Source organism: Molossus molossus, unplaced genomic scaffold (assembly GCF_014108415.1).
Source record: "Molossus molossus isolate mMolMol1 unplaced genomic scaffold, mMolMol1.p scaffold_m16_p_1, whole genome shotgun sequence".
Taxonomy (NCBI): domain Eukaryota; kingdom Metazoa; phylum Chordata; class Mammalia; order Chiroptera; family Molossidae; genus Molossus; species Molossus molossus.
Genome location: NW_023425344.1, coordinates 63,803,380 through 63,828,754, shown reverse-complemented (window position 1 = coordinate 63,828,754; position 25,375 = coordinate 63,803,380). Strand labels below are relative to the sequence as shown.

At 37.4% G+C, this 25,375-nt stretch overlaps 1 protein-coding gene across 1 annotated transcript in view; it reads left to right on the top strand.

Moving 5' to 3' along the window:
* Nucleotides 1-25,375, top strand: part of WDFY3 (WD repeat and FYVE domain containing 3) — a 251,523-nt gene that overhangs the window by 79,109 nt on the left and 147,039 nt on the right. Inside the window, exons 4-5 of the mRNA XM_036256644.1 lie at nt 10,800-10,923; nt 22,577-22,686. Of these exons, the coding sequence (XP_036112537.1) occupies nt 10,800-10,923; nt 22,577-22,686 (234 nt within the window). The remainder of the gene's footprint in view (nt 1-10,799; nt 10,924-22,576; nt 22,687-25,375) is intronic.

The window sequence follows — 25,375 nt, the reverse complement described above, 5'->3', positions numbered from 1 at the left end:
GATAGATTGGAAGTTATCATTTGTTATTTCCATTATTTTTTGAAGTGATGGTTTGTGGCACCAAAGGGTGCAGTTGCCCAAGTGCTTTGTACATTTTTAAAGAATCATCTCAGTTTGCTTTGTTGTTTGGCAGGTTTTCTTTCAGAGGTTGAAAGCGGATAGTTATAGGTCCGAGAGAGTCTGAGCAGAGTTAATGTTTTATTGTATTTATCAAGTTGACTACATGTAGCAGTCCTGGTAGGGATTTTTAAATGATTTCAAAGTTTTCACCAAAGATGTACAAGTTCATGGTTTAACAGATAATTCCACAGGCTGCTGTCCTGCTCTCCGCTAACTGCTGCGGCCACCCTGAGCACTTTCAGTTTTTCAATAAAATACTTTTCCTGCTTATTTCTTGATTATTCTGTCTTATTTGACTTCTTACTGAGGAATGTTAAAATTAGCTTTTTAAGAATTTCCCATCCCTCCAAACTATTACAAGCATACATACACTCACTAGCATGTACTACCCTCCTTCTTATCCTTTCCATCCAGGATGCCAAGTGTTTAAACAGTATTCAGTGTTTATATGTTACTGGTCACGTGTAAATCGTATTCACAGATGGCAGTTGTAGTTTACCACCATCATTGTTCCACTCTTGTAGAACTAGTTTCCCACAGACTTCACACTGTAACTGTTCCCAGTTCGTTCTTTCCCATATGTCTCTGTTTCTCTCTCCTCCATCTCTCTCTCTTCCCATCTCTCTCCCTCCCTCCCCTGTCTCATCCTCTTCCTCCTGTCTCTTCCTTCCCCTGTCTGTCTCCCTATTTTTCCCTCCCTTGCCCCCTCTCTGTGCTTCTACTATTATCTCTGTCCTTCTCCTTCCCTTCCTGGTTCAGTCTCTTTACCCCCATCCCTGCTTGTCTCTGTCTCTTCCTGAACCTTCATCTCTCTACCCCACCTCTGTCTTTTGCTTCCCCCACCATCTGTCTCTCTATCCCCTCCAACTCTCTCTCTCTTCTTATCTCTCTCAGTTCCTATTTCTCTCCCCTGGTCTGTCTCTACTCTCCCTCCCTCTCTCCCCCTTCCTCAAATCTGTTTCTCTCGCCTGATTGTGCCTTTCTCGTTACCCCCATCTCTTACTCATCATCTCCATTCTAGTCTCACTTGGTCTCTATATTGTTTATTCTCTGTGTCTGTTAGTGTTTCTGCCTGAAATTTTTGAGGCTCTGCTTTTTCTCATTATTTTGAAATTTTACTGAGGCTTTGTGATGACCCTTGTTTGTTTATGGTTTTTGTTTGTTTTTTGTTAACCCCCACCCAAGGATATTTTTCCATTGATTTTTTTTTTTTTTTTTTAGAAAGAGTGAAAGGGAGGAAGGGAGAGAGACATTGATGTGAAAGAGACACATCCATTGGTTGCCTCCCATACGACCTCGACTGGGGTCAGGGATCAAACCTGTAACCAGGCACGTGCCCTTGACTGGGACTCAAACCCCCTTCAGTCCAACACTCTAACTGTTGAGCCAAACCAGCCAGGGCATGATGGTCCTTCTTAATCTGAAAACTTGTACCCTTCAATCCTGGGAAAATATTTTGAAATATTTCTTTGTTAATCTCCTCTTTGTTCTATATGTTGCCTTTTCTGGAACTCTATTAGTCAGATTCTAGCTCTTTTATATTAACCTTATGTTATATTTTTAATTTCCTTGAATCCTTTCTTTTATTCTTTAAAATTGTGCAGTTTGTTCTCTCATCCCTCTGAAAATACTAAAATTTTTTAAAAATTTCTTAAACTTCTTGTATTGTTATTTTTTTCCAGATTACTTTTTCTTTGTATATATTATTTTCTTTCATATTAGAGTAGTCTTCAGCTGTGTAGTGGTAGTTGTCAAATGTATAAACATCATGCCATACGCTGTAGTATGCATGGCAGTTTCTGAGATAAAATACTCTAAAGTGTAATGAGGAAGATAAGATTATAATCTGTTGGTGAAGAGAGCAGCATAGAGACAGAGTACAACAGCAAGATATGAGGTGTCGTGTGGTATCAGAGATGCAGGAGGATACTGTGGCCCCCTAGAGAGAGTTGTCTGGGGGGGGAAGGGGCGGTGTTCAGGGAAGGGAGGTCTCCTTCAAGAATGTGATGTGATTCTTGTTAAACTTTAAACATAAGCTTAGCCAGATTGGAATTCACAGAACTAAATTAACCAAGAAGGTAATTAAAATACGAAGTGAAAGCATGAGTCAGGGTAAAAGGCAATGAACATTTTAATATGTGCCAGTGTCTGTAAGCAATCCAAGGGGTTGATTTAAAAAAAAAATGTATTGTGGTCAGTGTTAGATTCCCCCATTCTCCTCCCCTTTGCCCCTTCCACAGCTTTTTTATCCACTGATCTACTGATGGGCACTTGGCTGTTTCCGGTTGATTTTATGTCAGGGAGGGGCAAAACATAAGACTATCAAGACTGATAGGGGGCATACCATGAACTGATGTTTTTATTAAGAACTAATGCATTTCCTGGAGGCATGCAGAGCCAGTGTTGTAAGCAATAAAGTTAAGAGAGTAGAAGGGACCAAGGCAAAGTTTCTCTGAGGTTTCTAATTCGGGAAACTGGGTGGATGTTTTCCCAGTAGCTAAGAAAGGTTTAGGGAATGGATTCAGTTTGAGGCATGGAGTCTGAATGATTTGTGAGTCTCTCAGGTGGAGGTATTCAATAGGCAATTAGAAGGGATTTGGCTGAACACATATTTTTGGGACTCATTGTCAAAGATGAGGTCATTGAAACACAGGAAGGGGACAGAAGACTACCCATGCTTCATACTGCCAAGTGAGAAGGGCAGTAGGGTAATGGTAAACCGTGGAGAATATGAATGTCTAGTGAAAGAAGGAACCCATAAAGGATACAGAACAGGAGCTGGTCAGTGGCAGCCCAAAGAGAATCAGGAGAGGGTATTTGTTATGGGACTTAAGGTCAGAGTTGCAAAGAGAGCAGTGAACACTGTCATGTACGACAGAGACCCCATAATAGGAGACCTGAAGAATGTTCTTGGGATTTGCTGGTTTGGAGGTTACTAGAATGGTGGATCCAGAAAGCAGTGAGTTGAGTGAATGGCAGATGAGAAGAGACATTAAGTATATACTTGGCTTGTAGAAATTTAAAAGAAAAGAGAACAGAAGAGATTGGTGGAGGTGAATTTGGCAATAAAAGTGTGTTTGCTTGTATGTTTCCAGTGTTTTGCTTTGTCTTCAAATGGAAAGATGCAGGCATGCTCATAAAGAGAAGGGAATAAAGCAAGAGGGAGGGGGGATTTAGAATTTTCAAAAGAAACTGAAAATGATTGATGAAGGAGAGCCTGGAGTCAAATTACAGTTAGGTGGGCAGGCCTACACCTGTAAAAAGAGAACTCATCCTGCCGGAAAGCATAGGTATCTCCTTGAGTGTGAATGTGGATTTGTAGTTAAGGTCCTGGGAAGTTGAGTAAGATCTCACTTAATGGCCTCAGTTTCCTGTAGTTGTCAACAGAAGGTCTGTTACGAGTTTTGAGGAAGTAGGTTGACTAAGGGACTTAAGGGAATTATAGTGATTTGGAATATTAGTTGAAGGGAATGACAGAAATAATGGAAGATGAACAATAAAAGAGTATTGAGGGCCCAGATAAGATTTGTACCCAATCTTATCTATTCAGGTGTGTGATTTTTCTCTTGCCAGGCCCTCAGCAGCCATGTGTAGAAGTTAGAGAAGGTAGATAGATACTTATTTATTGGGACTGAGGTGTTGCTGGCCTAGTAAGGCAGAAGGGCACAGGAGTAGAAGGAAGGGGCATAGTAAGAGAGAGACTGGTTCACGTCACCTCTGGGGTTAGGTAGAGTAGAAGAGGAATAGAGGGTGGAATAATACCTTTATAGGATGTTCATTTTTTTAATATATAAAATAAGAGGTAAGAATGATGGAAGGAAGAGATGGAGAATAGGAACGTGAGGAGAGGTGGGGAAAGAGTTATAATAGCTGTTTTGAAAATGGGAGACAGAACTGACTGTGGACAAACCATTTTTTAAGCACAGTCATGAAGTTTTGTTGGAACAAATTCTGGGAAGTATTTCTTGTTGGTTTCATTTGTTTATGTACTGTTGGCTAGTGAATAGTTAGAGGTAATTTCTTTCTCTCAGACTTATACACATTTACAAAGGTGATGAGTTTAGAATGGTTAGGCCAATTGTAGTTTTATATTAACATAAATTAATTAGTAATGTCCTGCATATGCTTCCCACGTATTTCATCATTTAGGTTTCTACAGCCCAGTCACGTGGGTATTAGGATAGAATAATAGTACAGATACTTGTTTTTTAAAGAGTAGATTTGAGATGCTTTAGTGATTATCCTCTCTTGCTTAGACTATGTAACCTAGTTGTCATGTTCTAAGCTGTCATAAGTCTCATTAACTATTAAATTCTTTAAAGTAAAAAGTTTTTAATTGGTTGATTAAAAGCACATATATTGGGTGTCCCAAATGAGTGTATGTACAGCTTTGAATAATTATAAAGCCAGTGTGTATTAAAGTACATTTCATTTTCAAAATATAATTGTATCTACAGATACCCTGTATATTAGAGATTGCCTTACATCTCTAATGTAATGAGTGATTTAAATACCATAAAGGTTCAGTCATCTCTTTTTTTTTATCTTCACCCGAGGACATTTTTCCATTTTTTGTTCAGATAGAGCGGGAGGGAGAGAGAGGAAGAGAGAGAGAGAGAAACATCGATGTGAAAGAGACACATCGAGTGGCTGCCACCCGCACGACCAACCAGGGCCGGGGACAAACTGCAACCAAGGTACGTGCCCTTAGTGGGAACTGAACCCGGGTCTCTCGGTACTGCAGGCCGACGCTCCAACCGCTGAGCCAAACCGGCCAGGGCAGGTTCAGTCATCTCTTAATGAAAAGATTGGAAGTTATTTTTGTATCATTGTGATCAATTAGAAGTATATATAATATTCATTTGGATTATCATTCACCTAAAAGTATCCTTAAATAAGCCACAGACATTTTGTAATATATAGCCATATTTATTTAATGTTTATTTATACATGAACATTCCCCACTTCTAAGAAATAGCTTTGATAGATGAATGGCTCCTTATGGCCGCAGAACTCCTAGCCATGGTGGCTGAAAAGGAATTTTACTGCTCACTTTGGAGACTTTGCTTGATTTATGCAAAATTATAAATAAACAATATTACTGTTAGAGATGGGCATCTATCTCTAGAATTATTTTTAAAGTGTGTTCAATAGAGTTGTTTCAGTGTGTGATTCTTGCCTTTATGAGACACAGGTTGAGAAATGACATGTGTTGAGTCCTTTTTTGGGGCCAGGTCTCCTGCTGGGTTCTTCAGCTGTCTCCTGCAGTCTTCATCTCAGCCCTGCGAGGAGACTGCTGCTGTCCCCCTCACTCGGGAAGGCTACTGTGGACTCAGAACCGCTGAATAATGTTTATCCAGCATTCTTAAAAATAATTAAACTCTAGTTCCAAGAACAAAAGCCTACAGAGAAAATACTTAGTTTAAATTTATTTTAAAAAATAGCATTTTGGTCATCTAAAAATTAATTGCCATTGTTAATTACCTTAGTATATGTTATACTTTATTGTGTATTTTAATATATAATATTTGCTAGCTATATCTTCTTCTAGAAACTACCTTAGTTTTTTAATTTATATTTGAGAAGTATCTAAGTTGAAATGTATCTTCTTTTATCCCTTACAAATGATCTTTACTTTTTAAATTGTTGGCTTTAGAGAAGGGATACTCAAGTTTAGAATCTAATGAGAGACAGATCATGAGTCAGAAGGTGGACTATGTACATAGGTACAGCTTTAATACTTCTTGCATAACACCGGTACAGTTGATACTGGAGAATAGGTCTGTGCAACAGAGGGCTAAATTACCCTGAAATCGTTCTTTTAACCTACCCAGGCGCTAGAGAAACTGAACAGTTGCAGGCCACACTGGAGCAGGCGACAGTGCGTGTTCTCAAGAGGCAAGCATATCCCAAAGGAGAGCAAGTAGAGAAGGGAACCGAGGGGACCATTCTCAGTTTCTTTTCCCCTAAATTGGTGGTCCTTCTGAAAAACAAGAGCTTAAGATAAATGTTTCCTTAATTATTTATGTTAATTGATAAGAAATCTCAGCTCATTTACAAGATAAAATAACACTATTATATCTTGTTAATTTTTAAAATCTGTTTTATATTGCAATTATTTAAGACCTAATGGTGGTTGTACTGTGTAACTTAATTCTAGATGACATATACTGTATTTAGGAAACAAAAGATACCATTTTAGAAAACTCAAAATTCCAACCTCCTTTTATTAGTTATAGTTAATAAATGTTTTCTTGAATAGTTTCATTCTGCAACAAATACACATTGAGCCTCTACTTTAGGCATGCCATTAGATAACACCATTAATTTGTTCTCCCTGTGTATGCCAGAAATATTTATTTGAGGTACCAGGAAGTTTTCTGAAATGTATTTAGGTGCATGTTAAAAATGACCCTTCTAAAAATAAGTCAAACCATGCCATTCTTTTCTTCAGATGAATACTGCAAAGTTAACAGTGGTAGGGTTCATGTGAAGTTTAATTGAGGCAATATAGTACTGAGTGATTAAGAGCATGGCTCAGCATCAGACCTAGTTTTAAATTCTGGGTCCACTACCTCCTGGCTTAAGTTGTTTAACTTCTCTAACCCTTGCTTTTTTATCAGTGAAATGGAAATACTGTGTAATATTTTGTGAGATTTAATTATATTACATGACAAGTATTTGAATACTTCTAGGCACATGGTAAATGATCATTATATGGTAATTATTATTACTTTTTTATCCTCACTCAAGGACATTTTTGCATTCATCTTCAGATAGACTGAGAGGGAGGGAGGGAGAGAGAGAGAGAAACATTTACGTGAGAGAGAGACATTGAGTGGCTGCCACCCACAGGACCCCAACCGGGGCCGGGGACAAACTGCAACTGCGGTACGTGCACTTAGCGGGAACCGAACCCGGGACTTTCTGGTTCGCGGGGCAGACGCTCTAACCACTGAGCAAAACTGGCCAGGGCTATGGTAATAATTTTTATTCAGTTTGCTAGAAGACATGTTTGTTCCTCAGTACTGTTTTTATTTTCATCTGAGTTATGAATGTCACATATCTCTGTGGGATCATCCCCTCTGAGTTGACTACATTACCTAACAGTCTTTTGCTCAGCTCTCTTCCTTAACAGATAAAGAAACTAAGAACCACAAAAATTGAGAATCCAAGCCTCCTGACCCCCAGCTCCATGCTCCATCCTTGGTGACATACATTAAAGTACACTATTGAAGCATTGCGTATTTTAAATAAATAACACTATGTTTGTGGAAGGTGGTGAATACAAATCTAATATTTTTATATTTAATTGTTGAAGTCAATCACAAAAAATCTCTTTGCTTGCTGCCTGATATATTTAGTATTGTCTAAAATGTCAGATTTATATTTTAGTCCCTGTGCCTCTCCAACCTTATCTTGTACCACTTCCCCTCTCATTCAGAACTTTCCAGCCTCACCAACCTTTTGATTCCTCAATTACCCTAATTGCACATCCAGTCTGGGGTCTTAGCACAACTCTTCTCTCTGCCCAGAACCCTCTTTCTTTGGCCCTTTGAATTGTGACTTTTTCTCATCATTCAGTATTGTGCTTCACATCACTGTCACCTCTGAGGGACCTTTCTGTTAACCTTCGCCCTATGCCAGGCATTCCTTTTCAGTTACCCTGTTTACTTCCTTTATAACAAATTGCTGTCTAACACAGTTTTCACAGGGAGGGAGGGAGGGGGGGAGAGGGGGAGAGAGAGAGAGAGAGAGAAACATCAATCTGTTGCCTCCCATACGCTCCCGCACTGGGGATTGAACCTTCAACTCGGACATGTGCCCTGACCTGGAATTGAACCCACAACCCGGACATGTGCCCTGACCAGGAATTGAACCCACAGCCTCTCAGTCCATTAGACGACACCCAACAAACTGAGCCACACCTGCCAGGACATAATTTTCATTTATAAATTAATTTGTTTAATGTTTGTCTTCTATACTAAAATGTGAACCCCATGAGCACAGGAATCATATTTGTTTTATTTACGTTTGTATTCACAACTATCTATTGACCTTCGTATTCATGACTCTAAGTAGTTTCTGACATATTTAGGAGATTGGTAAATAATTATGATTGAGTAAATGACAAAATGAATCAATCAGTTTTGGATCATTAGACTAAAAATTGTTTATGTCATTTTAGATTAGCAAATAGGACATTGTTTTTTTTCCCTATATTGATTTTAGGTTGGTCAAGTAAGAATATGTTTTGAAAAAATTTTCTTATGAAAATAAAGCAGTAAATATCAGGATTTGTGTGAAAAGTTAGTTGCATTTTTACTTATTTATTTATTTATCTTCACCCAAGGATATTTTTTTATTTATTGTTAGATAGAGTGTGACGGAGACAGTGGGAGAGAAAGGGAGAGAGAGAGAAACATCCACGTGAGAGAGACACATTGATTGGCTGCCTCCCTCACAACCCTGACTAGGGCCGGGGACGAACTGTAACCGAGGTTTGTGTCCTGGACCAGAATCGAATCCGTACTCATTGGTCCGTGGGCTGATGCTCTACCCTGAACCAAACCAGCCAGGGCATTAGTTGCATTTTTAACAGCATATTATATACCCAGCATGAAGACTGCTTGAATAACCATATTCTTATATCTTCTAAGACATGATCTATTTTTACTTTATGAACTTATCTTAATGCTTAGGAATAAAATAACTTAATTCTTTGCAAAATATACATCAGTATATTTTTGGTAATAGAAATGTTTACCTACTTTGTATCTAAGTCAGTCTGGTGAAAGGCCTATGAGGAAATAATTTTTTTATAAACACCTTCATTAAATAGTTATATACTGATCTCCGAGTGGCTATTCAAGCATGTGTTATTGTTTGGCTTCTCAATTTCTAATGGTTCTAAAATTTGTTTGTTAAAGAATGTGGGTCTTATTTACCAGGTAACACACAGGTTAATTGTAAACATACCGCATTTATCAAAATCTTAGAAGAGAAACAATGTATTGAGATCTTGAAAAGTACTGATTATTTGTTCTTTGAGATAATTTACAATTACTCCCGTGTCAAGTTAGTAAACAGACTTATACACCTGGACAAAAATACACCCTGTAGACCTGAATTATTGTGTGAGTATTTTTTGGTTGATACTGTTTTTCTTTTTCTCTTTTTGGTACTTTCAGTTCAATTTGAGGGAGGTTATAAGAAACAGTATCTATTATAAGAATGTAAGAAACATTTATATTACAAAGGTTATTACAAGTTACATCCTTTTATTGGGTTCCTTGGAAGAAAAATTTCATGGTATGAACAATAGAAGTACTTCCTTCAATATTATTCTTTCCTGAGGACATTGTGAACCATATACTTGATTAGGTTGTCTCTTTTGTATATTTAAGCCAAGTTCATGACTAAAACATGGAAAATATAAATGTCTTTTGGTCTTCGATTTTCTTTCATGTTTTTCCTAGTCCGTGTCCTAGTCTTGGTCTTTTATTTGCTAGTTTTTTGTTTGTTTTTGTTTTTGTTTACCTTTAGTTTATATTATCATGTTATAGTTTGTGTCTTTCAATGCTACCTAGACATTTTCTAGAATTCAGTTGTGGGGGCAGGCAACATATAAATGAACAACTGTATTTAGGAAAAATCCCTATAAAAGGCAGGATGCTATTGGTAGGTAATAAAAAGATGAGTGAAATAGGTTTCTTCCCTATGTAGTCACATGTGAACAGGTGAGAATACAAAACACTGTACAATTTGTATTGTAATAGAGGGCTCTCATAATACTTTTAGAAGACACAGAATTTCCTTTTAGTTATAAAGAACATTTGTTGAAAGAATATTTTAGGGTACACCCGGTTATGTAGCCATTATAATACCATTTCTTTCCCTTTGTCCATCCAGGTTTCATTTTCTTATTTGATGAACCCATGCTGGCTTATTTTTAAAAATTACTTATTCTAAAGTTCATTGTCTTACATTAAAAAAGAAAAAGTTTATTTTATGACCCAAATATAATCATGGAGTTGAGAAACAGAAAGTAGCTCACAAGGGAAAGTTTGTTTCCTTTGAATAAGGGCAAAAAGAAACATTCCATCAAAAAGCTGTCACTTAATGGAAGCTGGGAAGATTTGGACATACTGAGACGGGGAAGATTCATTACCTCTCATTCATTTTCTTTATTCTAGTCTTTTTCCTAATAGTCTTGTTTTGGGAAATCTGTGGTAAGATTTAGAAATTCTGGGATATAAGATGAAGTTAACGAATTCTCTAATCAGCCTAGAACATAGCAATAGTAGACAAGTCTCTGCTTTTCACCCTCTGATGTTATCTGTTTCTCTCTAAATTCTTCATTTAGATTTCTTCAGAGAAACATTATATTTTCTAAAGCTTCTAAAGTAGATTGATTCAAATTCTATAGATAACTAGTCTTTGGCTTTTAGATCTCATTTATTTAATCATTCAGTCAACAGATTAATATGTATAAGGAAATGTGGTTAGATGTGGTTTATTGAAAGAGTCGTATTTTTAAACATGTTATTCAGATCTAAAGAAACTGTTTAAGCATACTTTTTTAAATTTGATTTTCAAGTCACACCACACTTTGAAATGCACAGAATGAAAGAAAAAAGTTGACAATGCTTCATTTAAGTTATTTTTCTCCTCCACAGGTTTTTGGAAATGCTCCGCCAAATACAATGACAGAAAAGTTTTCTGATCTTCTGCAGTTTACAACACAAGTCTCACGACTGATGGTGACAGAGATTCGAAGGAGAGCATCAAACAAGTCTACAGGTATGATTGCAGAAACCAGCAAACACTGGCTTATCTGAATGGACAGTTCCATAAAAGCAAATAGAAAACTGACCTGATTCTCGGCACAGGGATTTCGATTACCTGTCTCATTCACACTCTTACAGTAACATTCTTCTCTTGGTTTCAACATGTCACTTTAAGTAGAGTAGTTCTATGAAGGCTACTTTCATTGGACCACAACTACCCCTCCCCAACCCTGTCAACAATACTCTGTTTTCTTCTGAAAAAAATCCATATTCTTAGCATGACATTTAAGGCAAACCCAGAATCTGGCCATATGTTTTCTTGTTTGTTTTTTTTTAGCCTTCACCTTTTTTTATTTCTCATTTTCCTTTTATATATTTCAGCCAAACTGAGTCGCTTGGAGTCCCAAATGTGTCTATGTTCTTATTCCTATTTTTTTCTTATGATGCTTTACCCAGTAAGGAGAGTCTTCCCCATCTCAATAGGTCTAAATCTTCCCAGCTTGGATTAAGTCACATATTTTTGATGGAATGTTTCTTGTTTGCCTTACTCAAAGATAAAACTTTCTTTTCTAAGCTACTTTTTGTTCTTCAACTCCATGAGTGGTAGTTGGATATGTGTCTTTATTTTCCTATCAGACCATAAACTGTTTAGGGATCTTTATATAACCTATAATCTTGACCACAATGCTTTACAAATACAGTAGGTCTTTCATGAATGCTGCCTGAATACTATTCTTATTCATAGTTAGGTAATTTTGAACTTTATAAAGTATTTTTCTTTTTTACTCATGGTTAAAATAAGCTTTTTGGATTTTAATTACCATTAGTCATGTGCTAAATTAGTAATATGTTTGAGAGATTTTTATCTTAATTTTGTTATTTTGGTTGTTTGATGGTTGTTTGAGTGATAGCTTTCTTATTGAAGCATTAGACTGAGAAAGTAATTATTTAAGTTCTGTTTAAAGTCTGTTAGGGGAAAGCACTTGTCTTTTCAGCCCATCAAATTATTTTTTTCAATAGTAACAGTAATGCCTTTGTTCTAAAATCATTTTTAATTTGTTTTTCATTTTTATTAAAATTAATATAGGCACATAGTTATAAAGGTTAAATAGTTAAAGGACTTACTAAAACCCACATCTCCCTTGCGTCATCCTGGTTCATCCCCATTTCTCAGTCCTGAGAGGCAGTCATTTTTGGACACTTAACTTTTTTTTGGTATTTACCTCTGTGTCTCTAAATAATGTTTACAGTATGTGCCCTTGATTTTTCACATTTAGATCCTGTCTTCTGTCTTTACACAATGGAATGAGACTTTTATTCTTTTAAGCTTACTACCAGTACCCCACAGACACTTCTGTACCCCTCCAATATTGCTCTCTCAATCAATATTCATTATTGTGACTATGAAAACACTATTCTTAGGTGAGCCATATGGTAGGCTATGATTACTTGTCTTTTCTTGAAAACCCTTCCCCTGCCTCCATCAGAGTTAATAATTGCCTACTTTTTACTGGTTTTCTACATTTTTATTACACATTCATCTCCTATGCCTGTTTTTCTGAATCTCCCCTCAATACGACTAAAGACATCAGATACTCCATCAGTTTTGTCTTCTTGCAAACAGTTCTTCCAGAACCCTCTGGCCTGCTTCACCCTGCAGTAGGTTCTCGCTCCCCTGCTGCCAGCCGCCATGTTTGCCTCACCCCCGGGGTCCTGGGTGCCTTTCCTCTGTCAGACAGAGCCTCTGCTCCTGCCTCTCATTCATCACTGTCCGCAGATTCACTGGGAAAGCATCTTTTCCGACAGGTTTCTGAGAAAGGATGCAGGTGAACTAGTTATTTTTGATTTGAGGTTTGGTTTGTTTTGTTTTTTTTTAATCCTCACCCGAGGATATTTTTCCATTTTTTGTACAGATAGAGTGGGAGGGAGAGAGAGGAAGGGAGAGACAGACAGAAACATCGATGTGAAGGGACACATCGAGTGGCTGCCACCCGCACGACCAAACCAGGGCCGGGGACAAACTGCAACCGAAGTACGTGCCCTTAGCGGGAACCGAACCCGGGTCTCTCCGGACCACAGGCCGACGCTCTAACCGCTGAGCCAAACTGGCCAGGGCTGGTTTGTTTTTTTAAAGAAATCCCATGAGTGAAAATTTCTTTGACTGTTGCTGAATGAGATGAGCTTCTTCCTCTTCACCAAGGAAGGTGATGCCTTCATGCTGACAACCTTTTCAGGTACCAGGGCTCAGAACAGATCCCATCACGTCATCGCGCATGCCTTTATCACAGAAAGGGGAAACATGAAATCGGGTCAACAGGAAGAAGGCACAGGTCCACCACCCGCATTATCTCTCAGAAAGGTGTGCTTGGGAGATGTCTCCCCTCCCCCAGTCCTAAAGTACAAGCATGAATGTAATCTTATCAGTGAAGAAACACACAAACTGCTTGTGATCTAGGCTCTTTGAGTACTTGTTGGATGTTTATAGGAGCTGCTTGAGAATATTAGCTGTTTAGCCCCAGAAGAATTTGGGGCTGGGGAAGTGACAGGCCCTCCTACCAGAGAGAGGAAGCTACCTGTTGAGCTTTGGTGCAGCACCTCTGGGGACATGGTCAGTAAAGGGATCTTATCTAGGTCCTTCTCCAGGCAGCCAGGGGAGCACTCGGGGTCACATTGGAAAATTTTGCCTCTTGCATTATATTTATCCTCCTTTCAGTAGGTATCTGAGTCTTGGTTGGAAATCACTTATTCTCAGAATTTAAAAATAATTTCTTCACTGTATTCTAGATTCCTATACTATTATTAAGAAATCTGAAGCTTCTTATATACCTTATTTTTTTTCTGTGCCTTTAAAAAAAAATGCTGTAAAAGCATTTAGGCTCTTCTGCTCTAAAATTTTTTCTTAACATGTCTTTGAGTAGAACTATATCCATTATGCTGAGTACTCATCGGGCCCTTATTAATCTGGGAATTTATATCCTTTAATTTTGGGGAAGTTTCATGAATTGTTTAAATAATAATATCCTCCCCTCTATTTTCTCTTTCTAGTCGGATGTGCCCCTAAGTCTCTCGTTTTCTTGTCTTCATTTGTTGACTCTCCTGGGTTGGAGAGCGCTTCATTTTTATCATCTATCCCTTCTGTGGAGCTTTTGTCATTTGTGACATTATAATTTTAGTATCTAAGAGTTTTTCTTTTTAACTGGTGTCTTTTGTATGGATTCTCTTCTCCTGGCTATCTGAGGTTTTGTTTTTGTTTTTCCTTTCATATTTTCATCTCCCTAGATAGTCTGTTTCTTTAAGATTGTCTTTTTTTGTTAGTTTGTTTCTGTCTCTGTCTCTCATGCTGGAGACTGTCCTCACATGCCTCGTCCTTGGCCATCTGTTCCTGTATAAAAATGGGTAGAGAGCTGCTGGCTAGCTTGGTAATTGTGGGTGGAGCTTACAGCTCGGGCATCGACCCAGGGTGATCTTGCTGGGCCTTTTTGTTGACCATCTTTCCCTGGCTAGACAGTCCCCAGAGAAGAATATCCGGTCTTTTTCTAGACCATATATGTCTGACACTGAACATTTTGGAAGCCAAATAGGGGGAAGGTCTGAGGACCCTCAGCATTCAGTACCTGAGTATCTAGCTTGTCCAGGGACCCACAGCTGTTCCTGGTGTGGTACCGTCATTTCTCCCCCACCCAAATCCAAACACTGTCTCTCACTCTTTGCAGTGAATAAACCTCTAGTCTGGTGCCCACTTTACCACTAACTTCTGTGCTATTCTAGTATCAAAATGTTGTTGCTTTCATCTTTCCTATTCTTTGTCCTTATGAGTTTATGCTTTTTAAAAAATTCTTTTACAGTCATTTTAGTGGATGTGTTAGCCTCCCAGAGCTGCCATAACAAGATATCATAGACTAGTGGCTTAAACAACAGAAGTTGTTTTTGACAGTTCTGGAGGCTGAAAATCTAAGATCACGGTGTCAGCATGATTGGTCTCTGGTGAGATCTCTTCCTGGCTTGCAGATGGCACCTTCTCAGTGTGGCCTCACCTAGAAGAGAGAAGAGAGGGCATAAATCCCACCATGAGGGCCCCACCTTCATGACTGCATCCACCTAATTACCTTCCAAAGGCTCCACCACCAAATACCATTACATTAGAAGTTAGGGCTTCAACATATGAAGTCTGGGAGGGACACATTTCAGGCCATAGCAGTGGGTTTCAGGAGAGAACAGAGATAAATAAATGCGCGTGCTCAACCTTTTATCTTCAACTAGAGCTCGTTATGAATTCTTTGGAGTAATAGCCATTAAATATTTTTAGATTGAGGACGAAGTCCCCTATTCAGAAGCATTCTATTATATGAATTGGTGAATGGATTCTAAAGTGAGACAGTTGTAGTTGTATTTACCATCCTTGAAGCAAGCCCAGTGAAAGGGACAGAGCTTCAGGTGACGTTCCTGCCCATCTTCTCCTTTCTCCTCCCCAAACTGGAACGCATCCCTTTTATCTTTCCTGGTTTCAGTTACTCCTGTAAATGTGAGAAGTCGGTCTTACTTATGAGATTTGTGTGTATTTTATACCTCTTTAGCTATTTTAATAAGGAAAATTTCTCTGTCACAAGTTGGCTCCTCTCATTGTATTTTCTTTCCTGAATGATATTCTGAGATTAGAAAAAAAATTCCCAAAACTTTATTTTTTCTCTTCTTTCTTGGCTGTCTTTGCAAATACCTAATCTGCATGTTTATAGAAAAACCTTTTTCTATATTGGAGATTTATTTTCCTAAATTCCTTTATAATTTTATATACTGAGGGAAATGTTTTAGAAACAGTGAAAGGTATCTTAAGTGAAGTAGATGTGTCATTGTTATTTACAGTGATAGCTATACAATTTTTTTAATGTTTCATTTTGAAATAATTGTAGGCTCACAGGAAGTTATAGACATTTTACATAGAGCCCCCCTGTGCCCTTTGTCCTCCTTTCTCCATTGATAACATCTTATTTCCCAGCTATTTTTAAAATATATTGTTTCATATTATGTACTTCCATGTAATTTTCAACTTGAAACTTTTGAAATTTATTAACTTCAGAATCCAGCAAGATTCAGTTGAATCTGTATAATTTTACCTCTACAAGAGAAACTTTTCTTAATCACCCTATCTCAAATAAATCTTTTCTAATCCATCCCCAGACCAGTTACTTAACTTTTGTTAGGTCACCTGAAACACTTCCTTAGTTTAGAGCTTTGTCATCATGTGAAGTATCTTGCGTATATAATTAAATTTTATTGTCTATCGTATTCACTCTTTCATCACCTAGAACAGCGATTTTTTTTCCCCATCTCATGGAACACATAAACTAATTACTAAAATTCTGCGGGACACCAAAAAAATATATGATAATTTTTGCTGATCTGACAAAAAATAAGGTATAATTTTTATTCATTCACATCAGACAGCTATTGTTGTGTTGTCTGTCTTTTTTTTTTTTTTTAATAGTCAGGTAGTACATATTTTAAAAATTGTTGCAACACATTGCTTGAAAATAATTAACCTTGAAGAATGTTTATTGCAGATTAGATGATCAATTAATTTTTACTGACTATGACATAAGATTTCTTCCCTCTCCTGTTTTTTTAATGCTTTGAAAATTTGAGCAGTATTAGAAAAGCCAGCCTTAATGATATTTAAGAGAGAAAAGCATAATTTTAGAATATCTCCTCAGTCTGCCTTAAAGAACCCTGGCTTTGGAAGTCCTTGTTCTCTTATTTTTAGACGTGAGCATTGGAAGTTTCTTTTGGTCAGTGTTGTTATCAGAAATACTTTCATGGAGTATTTTTAATCTTTTGCAGTAAATAAATTATAGATTTTCAATATCTAGGTACATCCTGAATCATCTTACTCTTTCATATCCCATCTATGTTTTCTGATTGAGAGATCCATTTTTTATTGTGGTAAAAAACACATGATCTATATTTACCTTCTTAATGAATTTTTATATGTACAGTTAACTGTAAGCACAGTGTTGTACAGCAGACCTCTAGAACTGTTTCATCCTGTACAACTCAAACTTAATACCCATTGATCAGCATCTCCCCACTTCCTCTTCCTCCCAGCCCTTGGCAGTCACCATTCTTCTTTCTGCTTCTATGAATTTGGCTACTTTTGATACCTCACATAACCTTTTATTTTATAGGAAGTTATCATTGACAGTAATTGTTTAATTAATATGCACATAATGTTTCTTCACAAAAAAGAAGCAAGTGAAATAAGCCCTCTATTATTTTTTTGAAAAATAGTTGTGTTTATTTGGCATATTATTTTTCCAGACTCCTTTGAATTTGGTGTGCAAAACTGGTTAATTTGTTTGTTACCTAACCGCTACTCACATATCAAATCTTTTTATCAGATCACCTCTGACATGGATTATAGATATCTCAGGAGGAGCCATGCCCATCTACAGTTCTGTTGTTTTGACCTATTAGAGTAGGCAAAAATGGAAGCTTTTAAGAAATATCAATATACAAAAATGGGATACATGGACTGATTTGCAATATACGAGGCACCTTCACAGTTCTAGTTCTCTTTCTCACTTAATTCTCTCCTCGTTGTTGACTCTCTGTGGCTTTTGCTAAAAAATATGTAGTGACTCTCAAGTAATTTGAGAAAATATATACTTTTGTGGCTATATTGTTTACAAGGTGTAGCTTAAGATTTTTTTCCCATCTTATGTAGTTATTTAAGTTCAAACATGCAATCTGGTTAATTCTAGGGGAACATAATCAGTTTACATCATTGAAGCAGAAAATTCCCACCTGTGAAAAATCTTTAGTTTATGATTAATGACTTTGCTGCATGTGAGGTGCCACTGTTAAACCCAGCGGTGCAATCCGAAATGGGCAGCAGCCCAGCGGTGGAGAAGCCAGGTGATGCTGACCACAGTTGGTGTCGCATGCAGCAAGCATCTTGTTGTGGGATTAGTATGATGTCGTGAGTTCCCAATTAGACAACCCAGCCTTTCTTTTTAAACAGAAAAACATTGTGCCCCACTGCCCTCCAAGGATTTCAAAGCCACAACACCTTCAGGTAATTTCATTCCCAAGGTGTGGTTATGTGTCATCAAATGAAAGGAAGCATGAAATCTAATACTGACTAACTTATGGAAGGTTTTTTTTGGGGGGGAGGGGTGTGGGGGTGGTGGAAAGGGTTATTTAGGGCTTGGTTTCTTCCTTAATAAAAAAAGTATAGTAATACTATTGACATGTCTCACATTCTCATTCTGAAGCATAAGTTTGAAAATGACTATGCTTTAAATGGACTTTGCAAAGGAAAAATTGTATTGCATTTATTATTAACAAGTTTTGTGTCCTGATTGTTCTGAATGCTAATTGAACTCAATTATATTCTCTCAGTATAGACAAGGAACTTACATTTCTTTAAAAACGGTCTACATTCTGCCCTTATTTAATCAAATAATGATTTCTGCTAACTCCATTTTTGTATTTTTGAGTCTAACTATATGTATTAAAATGCAGTGTGGAAGCTAAAGCTGGAATCAAATGATTGGCAACTCACAATATGGGATAATGTTTTTTCATTAGCTCTTATAACCTTAAGTTTAAACCATCATTTAAATTTGTATTTGTTAAATATAAGTGTAACTAAAGATCCTAATGCAGAATTTTTTTTTTTTTTTTTTGAATAGGAGTGTTTTTCTTTCACAGTTTTAAGAAACTGACTTATGGAAATTTAATTTTAAATTATTTTTTAGTATACATAATTTTTTAAAGATACCACTAAATGTTATATACTTTTACAGTCAGCTTCCTGAGTAATTTAAAATAAAAAGGGGGATATCTCATGAAGATGTTTTGAATGGCACATACTGAAATTAGTAGGAGAAAATAAAATGGTTCTTCTGATACTTTTGTTACATATAGATGGTTTGTCAGTGACGGTTTTAGATCTCCCCTGAAGCATTCACCCACAATTGCTCATCCAGATTTCTTTGTATAAACATAGAATTCAAAGCCAAATAATATAATTTTACATTATTCCTGATATAACTTAGGTTTTTTTCCACCTTCTCAAAAAGAGTACTTTTGATAAAGTTGTTAAAGGGTACTGTTAATAATTACACTGTTTTGATCCTTTTTTCCACACATCTTCTTTAATCAATTCAGCAATCCATTGAACTGTTGTAGTATTTAATAACAAATAGAGCATTGGTTTTTTTATTTAGTTATGTCTTTTCTTTTCTTGAGTAATACTTTCGTGTTCATTGTCAACCGAAACAGAAGAAAACACATACTCCATTGATCATATAAATGGAATTTTTCAAGGAAGAGTAAATTTTTAGTGTTTTGGTTCTCAAAATAAGCATTAGCATTCATTGCTTATAATGGAAAACTTATTGAGTAGCAGTGAAAATACATATTTGTCCAGTTTTCTTTTAACATTAATGTGTTAAATAATATAAGTGGAATTCAGATTCACTCAAAATGGTCTTATCTATAGGTTTCTAGCTTCTGTACCAGGACAATAACTTTGTTTACCTCTTAAAGTAAGTTTAGTCCTTCAAAATCCCCCCTCTCCTACCGTGAAAAGCACAGGTGGTACTGACCAGTTCATTTACTAATGAATGTTTTTTATGAGATAGAATTTCATTACATTGATATAACTAGGAAATAATCACTTGAAAATTCAAGGTAGATTTTTAGAGATGTTGAGTTACAAAACTGGAAATACATAATTTTAAACCAATATCACCCAATTATGAAGAAGCCTAGGAAATGAAAGCATAGCATGTCAGCTTTTAATTGAGAGTTTTAGCTATCTAGGAAGGAGTTGTCTTCCTTACATGAGCATTTAAATCCTATCAAGTAAAGAAGGCTCATGTAATGTAGCCAATGGCAGGCCCCACTGTAGGCTTGCAAGAAAAATCTGCAGGTCACCTTTTACCGAACGACCTCAAACCACAATTGCTAACGAAGGTTCTCAGTGGTATTTTTATTTGTTTTCTCTTCTCTCTAATGAACCTTCACAGTTGAATCAGCCTTAAACATTGCTTTCTTTGCATTGCTCCCCTTTTCAAAACTTTCAGGAATTTTATTACTCATAGTAAATCCAAACCTCTTAATGTTCATTAGAACTTGAGCTCACCGCATCCTTCTTTAATCAGCCTGAGTTGCTTTATTCGCTCATTTAACAGATACTTGTTGAGCACCCCCTCAGTGCAGTGACCTGCTTCACATTGAGCACCCTCTGTGAACACGGCAGGCGAGGGGACTGCTCGCCTGGTGTGTCCTTTCTAGGGAATGGCGAGGGACTGGAAATCAGTGAACATGTGGATATAATAATTTCAACACTTTTGAGATATTAAATATTAGAAATAAGCCAGGCTTCTGTTGGCTTCCCTCTTTTCTAGTAAATTATTTTTAATCACTATCTTTTGTCTCTTACATGTTAGACAGTCTGGACTTGAATATAAGTTCTGTCACTGACTAGCCGCTATGTGACTCTAGGCAAATTATCCTCTCCATTTCTTAATGTATATGTCATAAGTGGTATAATAATAGAAAGTAACTCATGTGGTAATAATAGAAAGTAACTCATGTGGTTCTTGTAGCAATTAAGAGTTAATTCTACAAGTACTTAAAGTGGCGCTTGTTATACAGTTAGAATTCAGTAAAAATAAGCTATTTTGAAATATTCCCTATTAAAATATTCCTTCAAATGGAAGTATATAAAGATAAAATGTGCTCAGCGTGGTAGCACAGTTAAGTCTGGTATTCATTCACTTCTTTAAGAAACACTTTTATCTCGATTGTCTTAAACAAAAGAAGAAATTCCTCTAAGGCAATCTAAATTCTGTTTATTCCACATTCTGCATCTTTATGAACTATGTTATGCATACAGTAGTAACTTACCAGTTGGTTTAGAGTAAACAGATAGGACTTATTTTCCAACAACTTTAACTCATCTTGTTTATCCATATAAAAAATGACGAACTCTCTGCTGATGAAATTAAATGTATTGTTAGAGATTTATCCATTTTCTCTTGTCTCTAAAAACATAATCAACTAAATTTACTTCCAAAGATTTCTTGCAGCGTCACAGTTCTGTGAATGATTCCCTGCCTGCTTCTCTGTTCCTGCTGTCAGCTGCTCAGTCACCATGTGTGTATCAGGCAGGCAGCCTCCAGTTCATTCCCCTCACCTGGCTCTGCCTCCCCAGTCGGTCCTGTACGTTGTTGCTAAATTAACAGTCTTAGGGTAATCCTTTCATCCCCACCTTTGCTCAAGAAACTACATTTGCTCCCTCTTGTCTAAAGAGTAAATACCCCTTAGCTTACCTTCCATCCTACGTAGGTGTCAGTTTTCTATCACTACTGTTGACTTCAAATCTAATTCTCAACATTTGTTCTCCTGGAATGTTAACCCAGTGTTATTACAGTTCTTGGTCTCGATCTGTACACATTATGCTCTTTCCTCTAGCTGCACTTTTGTTTTGTTTTTATGCTCTTAATCGCTCAGTTCCTTTTCTACCCCACCCCCACTTCCTAGACAAACATACAGGTTTCCCCGTTATCCAAAAAAGAGCTTGCCTAAGAAACCTGTCGTGATAACTCGAAGAAATAATTACCTTTAATTTATATGGAAAAAAATTGGTTACTCATAGACCTAAAAAAATTACTTTTCAGATCATACTGAATCACATATAAAACCCAAGATGACACTAACATACAGTAAAAGCAGGAATGATGTGATACATATACATCATGCTTTGTGCACCCATCAGTCCTCTCAAGCAGCAGAATTTTCATTTTATTCATTGCTGGATGCCACCTCAAAGAGACCCTTTACTACCAGCACAGCCAAGATTCTAGCTTCCAGGATGCTTTCTCTCTGTGTGTAAATAGGATGAATGTTGGACGCAGGCAAGTTCAGCACACACACAATGTATTTTGTTCCCCATGATCGAAATGGTTTGTTATATCCAGTTTTGTACTAAACGTACCATCCTTATGAGCTCTCTTAGGCGTTTCTGATACCATAGGATGCATCTTGCTAATGGATGTACAAAATAAATCGAGATAAATACCAGTGCTCACAGACATAGTTCGAAGCTGTGGCGGCTTGATGCTGGGTGTAGTTCTAGGGGAGGAGCCTGGCGGGCCTGGTCCACGCCTCTCGAATGGCTCCCTGCCAGACTAGTGCTGAGCACTATTTTCACTTTTCGCCTTTTTTTGTAAAAGCAAAAATCCTTTTCTGAATTCTTTTGGTTAGCAAAAACAGGGTCTAATACAGGTCTTTCTTTTGTAAACACGAAGTGGCCTAAAGTGAACTTTGAAAAGTGGAGGGTACCTGTACTTGTTTTCCAGGCAGGCTTGGTTCACATTTCAACTCTTCATGACTCTTTTCGACTAGTTTGTGACAACCTAAAATATGTAGGTGAATGTTCACATTTCCATATGATGTGATGGTATACTATAAAGACCTGTGTGTGCCATTAAAACATTGCTCTTTTTAGCATGTTTTATGTAGTGCATGTAATAGTGCTGATATAAGGTATGTGCTTAGTAAGTGATCATTTCTTTGCAGATTTTAAGAAAGAACCTCTTTATATGTAATCTCCCACCTCCCTCACACACACACCTAATAGCTGTCCTTTGGTTTTACAGAGGCTGCAAGTCGGGCCATAGTCCAGTTCCTAGAAATCAATCAGAGTGAAGAAGCTAGTAGAGGCTGGATGCTTCTGACAACAATTAATTTGTTAGCATCCTCTGGTCAGGTGAGTTCTTTGTTTTCATGTTTGGTAACTCAACCTCTTTTTTCTTTTTATCTTCTTAGGATTTTGTAAAATTAAACTTATTGTCAAATCCAAATAAGATTTTATAATAATCATTATACTCTTCTATTTCTTGTTACACATTATTTTATGCTTCTGACAACATCCTTATGAGAAGGTTGATGTTTTATGCATTTTACACACGAGGAGATGCCTAACTTAGAATAGTGGCTCTCATCCCTGTCATGTCATAACACATAAAGCGTGATACCCTTTCTACAGCACACTGGGCAGAGGATGGTCCTGTGGCCGGAGAGGAATAGCCCAGGAGCTCTGCCTTCATCAGGCCCAGCCCAGGAGTTCTGTTACCTATGGTAGGGAAACTGGCTTAGAAGAATCATCTAAGGCTCAGCTAAGAGCACTTAGCTAATGAGAAATAAATGACTTGGAAAGTACTGCCATTTTCAGTATAATACATATTTCCTTACCACTTGATTTATTCTGGAGATTGCTTTTTTCCCCCCTCCAAATCAACTTTAAACATCCGTCATGATATATGTTGCTTATACTCATTTATGAGCTGTTTGAATACCTGATTTTTGGCCTGTGATGTTTTGGGGATGCAGGAAATTTATGCATACTTTTACAGTCCAGAGTATTTTGTTCCCCATGATCGAAATGCTTCATTACCTATCAAAGTCAATATCAATTCTGAGAATGGCTGTTGTCTAAATTACACCGGGCTTTTAAGCACCTCCCATTATTTAATAGTGGGATTAATGAAAGGGACTGTGACACTGTCCCAACAGAGACGATGCATAGTTCTTGGTGATCATATCCAGAGACTGGTCACTAGCTCAGAGTAAGTAGTGCTCGGACTTTTCTCCCTTGAAATGCATTGTTTCTTTCTTTTGTTTGCTGGGGTATTTTTTCTTTTTTAATAAGAAAAAGAATCAGACTGACTTGTCCTGATTTACCTGGTACTTTCTGAGTTTTAGCATAGAAGCCTCACATCCCAAGAAACCCCTCTTTGGAGAGATTTATTCACCCTCAGTCATTTTCATATAGCCCTAAAGTGGACCCTTGTTTCCATATATCTGTGACCATGCCAGATGACTATCAAAATGCTAGTTTTATTTGCTGCTGCTGGTAGTTATAAATGCCTTTATATTACTGTACCAAGATCTGGTTTGGTTTAGAATAGAATGTAAAACAATCATTTTAATTGGCATATTTCTGTTTTATTCATATTTTCTATAGATGCTGATTTTTCTTTCTTATATGTGAGCAGAGCCTGTGTCCTACCATAATACCTAATACATAGTAGAAAATCATTAAATGTGGATTAATTGAAATGTGCACAAATATAGATTGCCTTAAAAGTATAAGAAAAGAATCAGGAGAGAAATCTAATCACTTTTTAAAAATTATAAATGTTGCCAAATACCAGTTTGGATATCAAGTTATACTTTTTTTTTTAAATCCTCACTTGAGGATTTTTTTTTTCTTTATTGACTTTAGAGAGAGAGAGAAGAAGGGAGAGGGAGAGAGAAATAGAAACATCGAAGAGAGAGAACATCGATTGGCTGCCTCCTGCATGTCCCCCACTGGGGATCGGGCCCACAACTGGGCATGTGTCCTGACCAGGAATCAAACCGGTTACCTCTTGGTGCATGGGTTGACACTCAACCACTGAGCCACACCGGCCGGGCCTATGGATATTTTTCTATTTATCTTCAGATAGAGGAGGAGGGAGGAAGGGAGAGAGAAACATTGCTGTAAGAGGGACACATCGACCGGTTGCCTCCAGCACGACCCTGACCAGGGCTGGGGATGAACCACCACTGAGGTAGGTGCCCTTGACTGGAATCAAACCCACAACTCATTGGTCCACACCAACACTAACTGCTGAGCCAAACCGTCCAGGGCCCAAGTTGTACTTTTAATTATCAGTTATAAGATGAAAGTGAAAAATCATATCTTTTTATTTTTTTAATTCTCACCTGAGGTCGTAACTTAGAGAGAGGCAGAGAAAGACGGCAGGGGAGAGAGAAACATCAGTGGGTTGCCTTCAATACATGCCTTGACCGGAGACAAACCCTCAACCCAGGCTTGTGCCTTGACCCAGAATCGAATGGACAGCCCTTTGGTGCACAGGATGACGCTCAACCAACTGAGCCACTCCAGCCAGGCAAAAGAAATCAAACTTTTTTTGCTTAATGGGAAGGGAAAGTTACCAATAATATAACTGGGAAGAGAGACATTTTAAAAGACATTTTAGTTGTGTTTTGAGCTGAGATTTTATTGGTAGCAGTGAAATCCAGAGATGACTAAAGCATGGTTCTGAATCAACATGTAGACAGAGATGACCTGGATGAAGCCAATACTGTAGAATGCAACAGTGGGGTACATGTAGTGCTGTACGACTAGGCATGCGAGACAAACTTTTGTAGGAGAGAGAAGGAATTCATGAAAATTTCAGACATGAGCAGACCCTTAAACTTAACGTTAGATGTATGGAGATGTCTAAAGAGTAAATTGTAAATAGGAAGAGCTGAGGGTGTTTGAGTGTTAGAGGCAGGAAATGACACTGGATCTGAAGAAAGGGGCCAGATCTCGCAACAGATTGTTGTGTAGCCCTCTCCTCTCCAGCATTGTGCTCCTGCTGTACTCAGCTCACATCCTAGGGCTT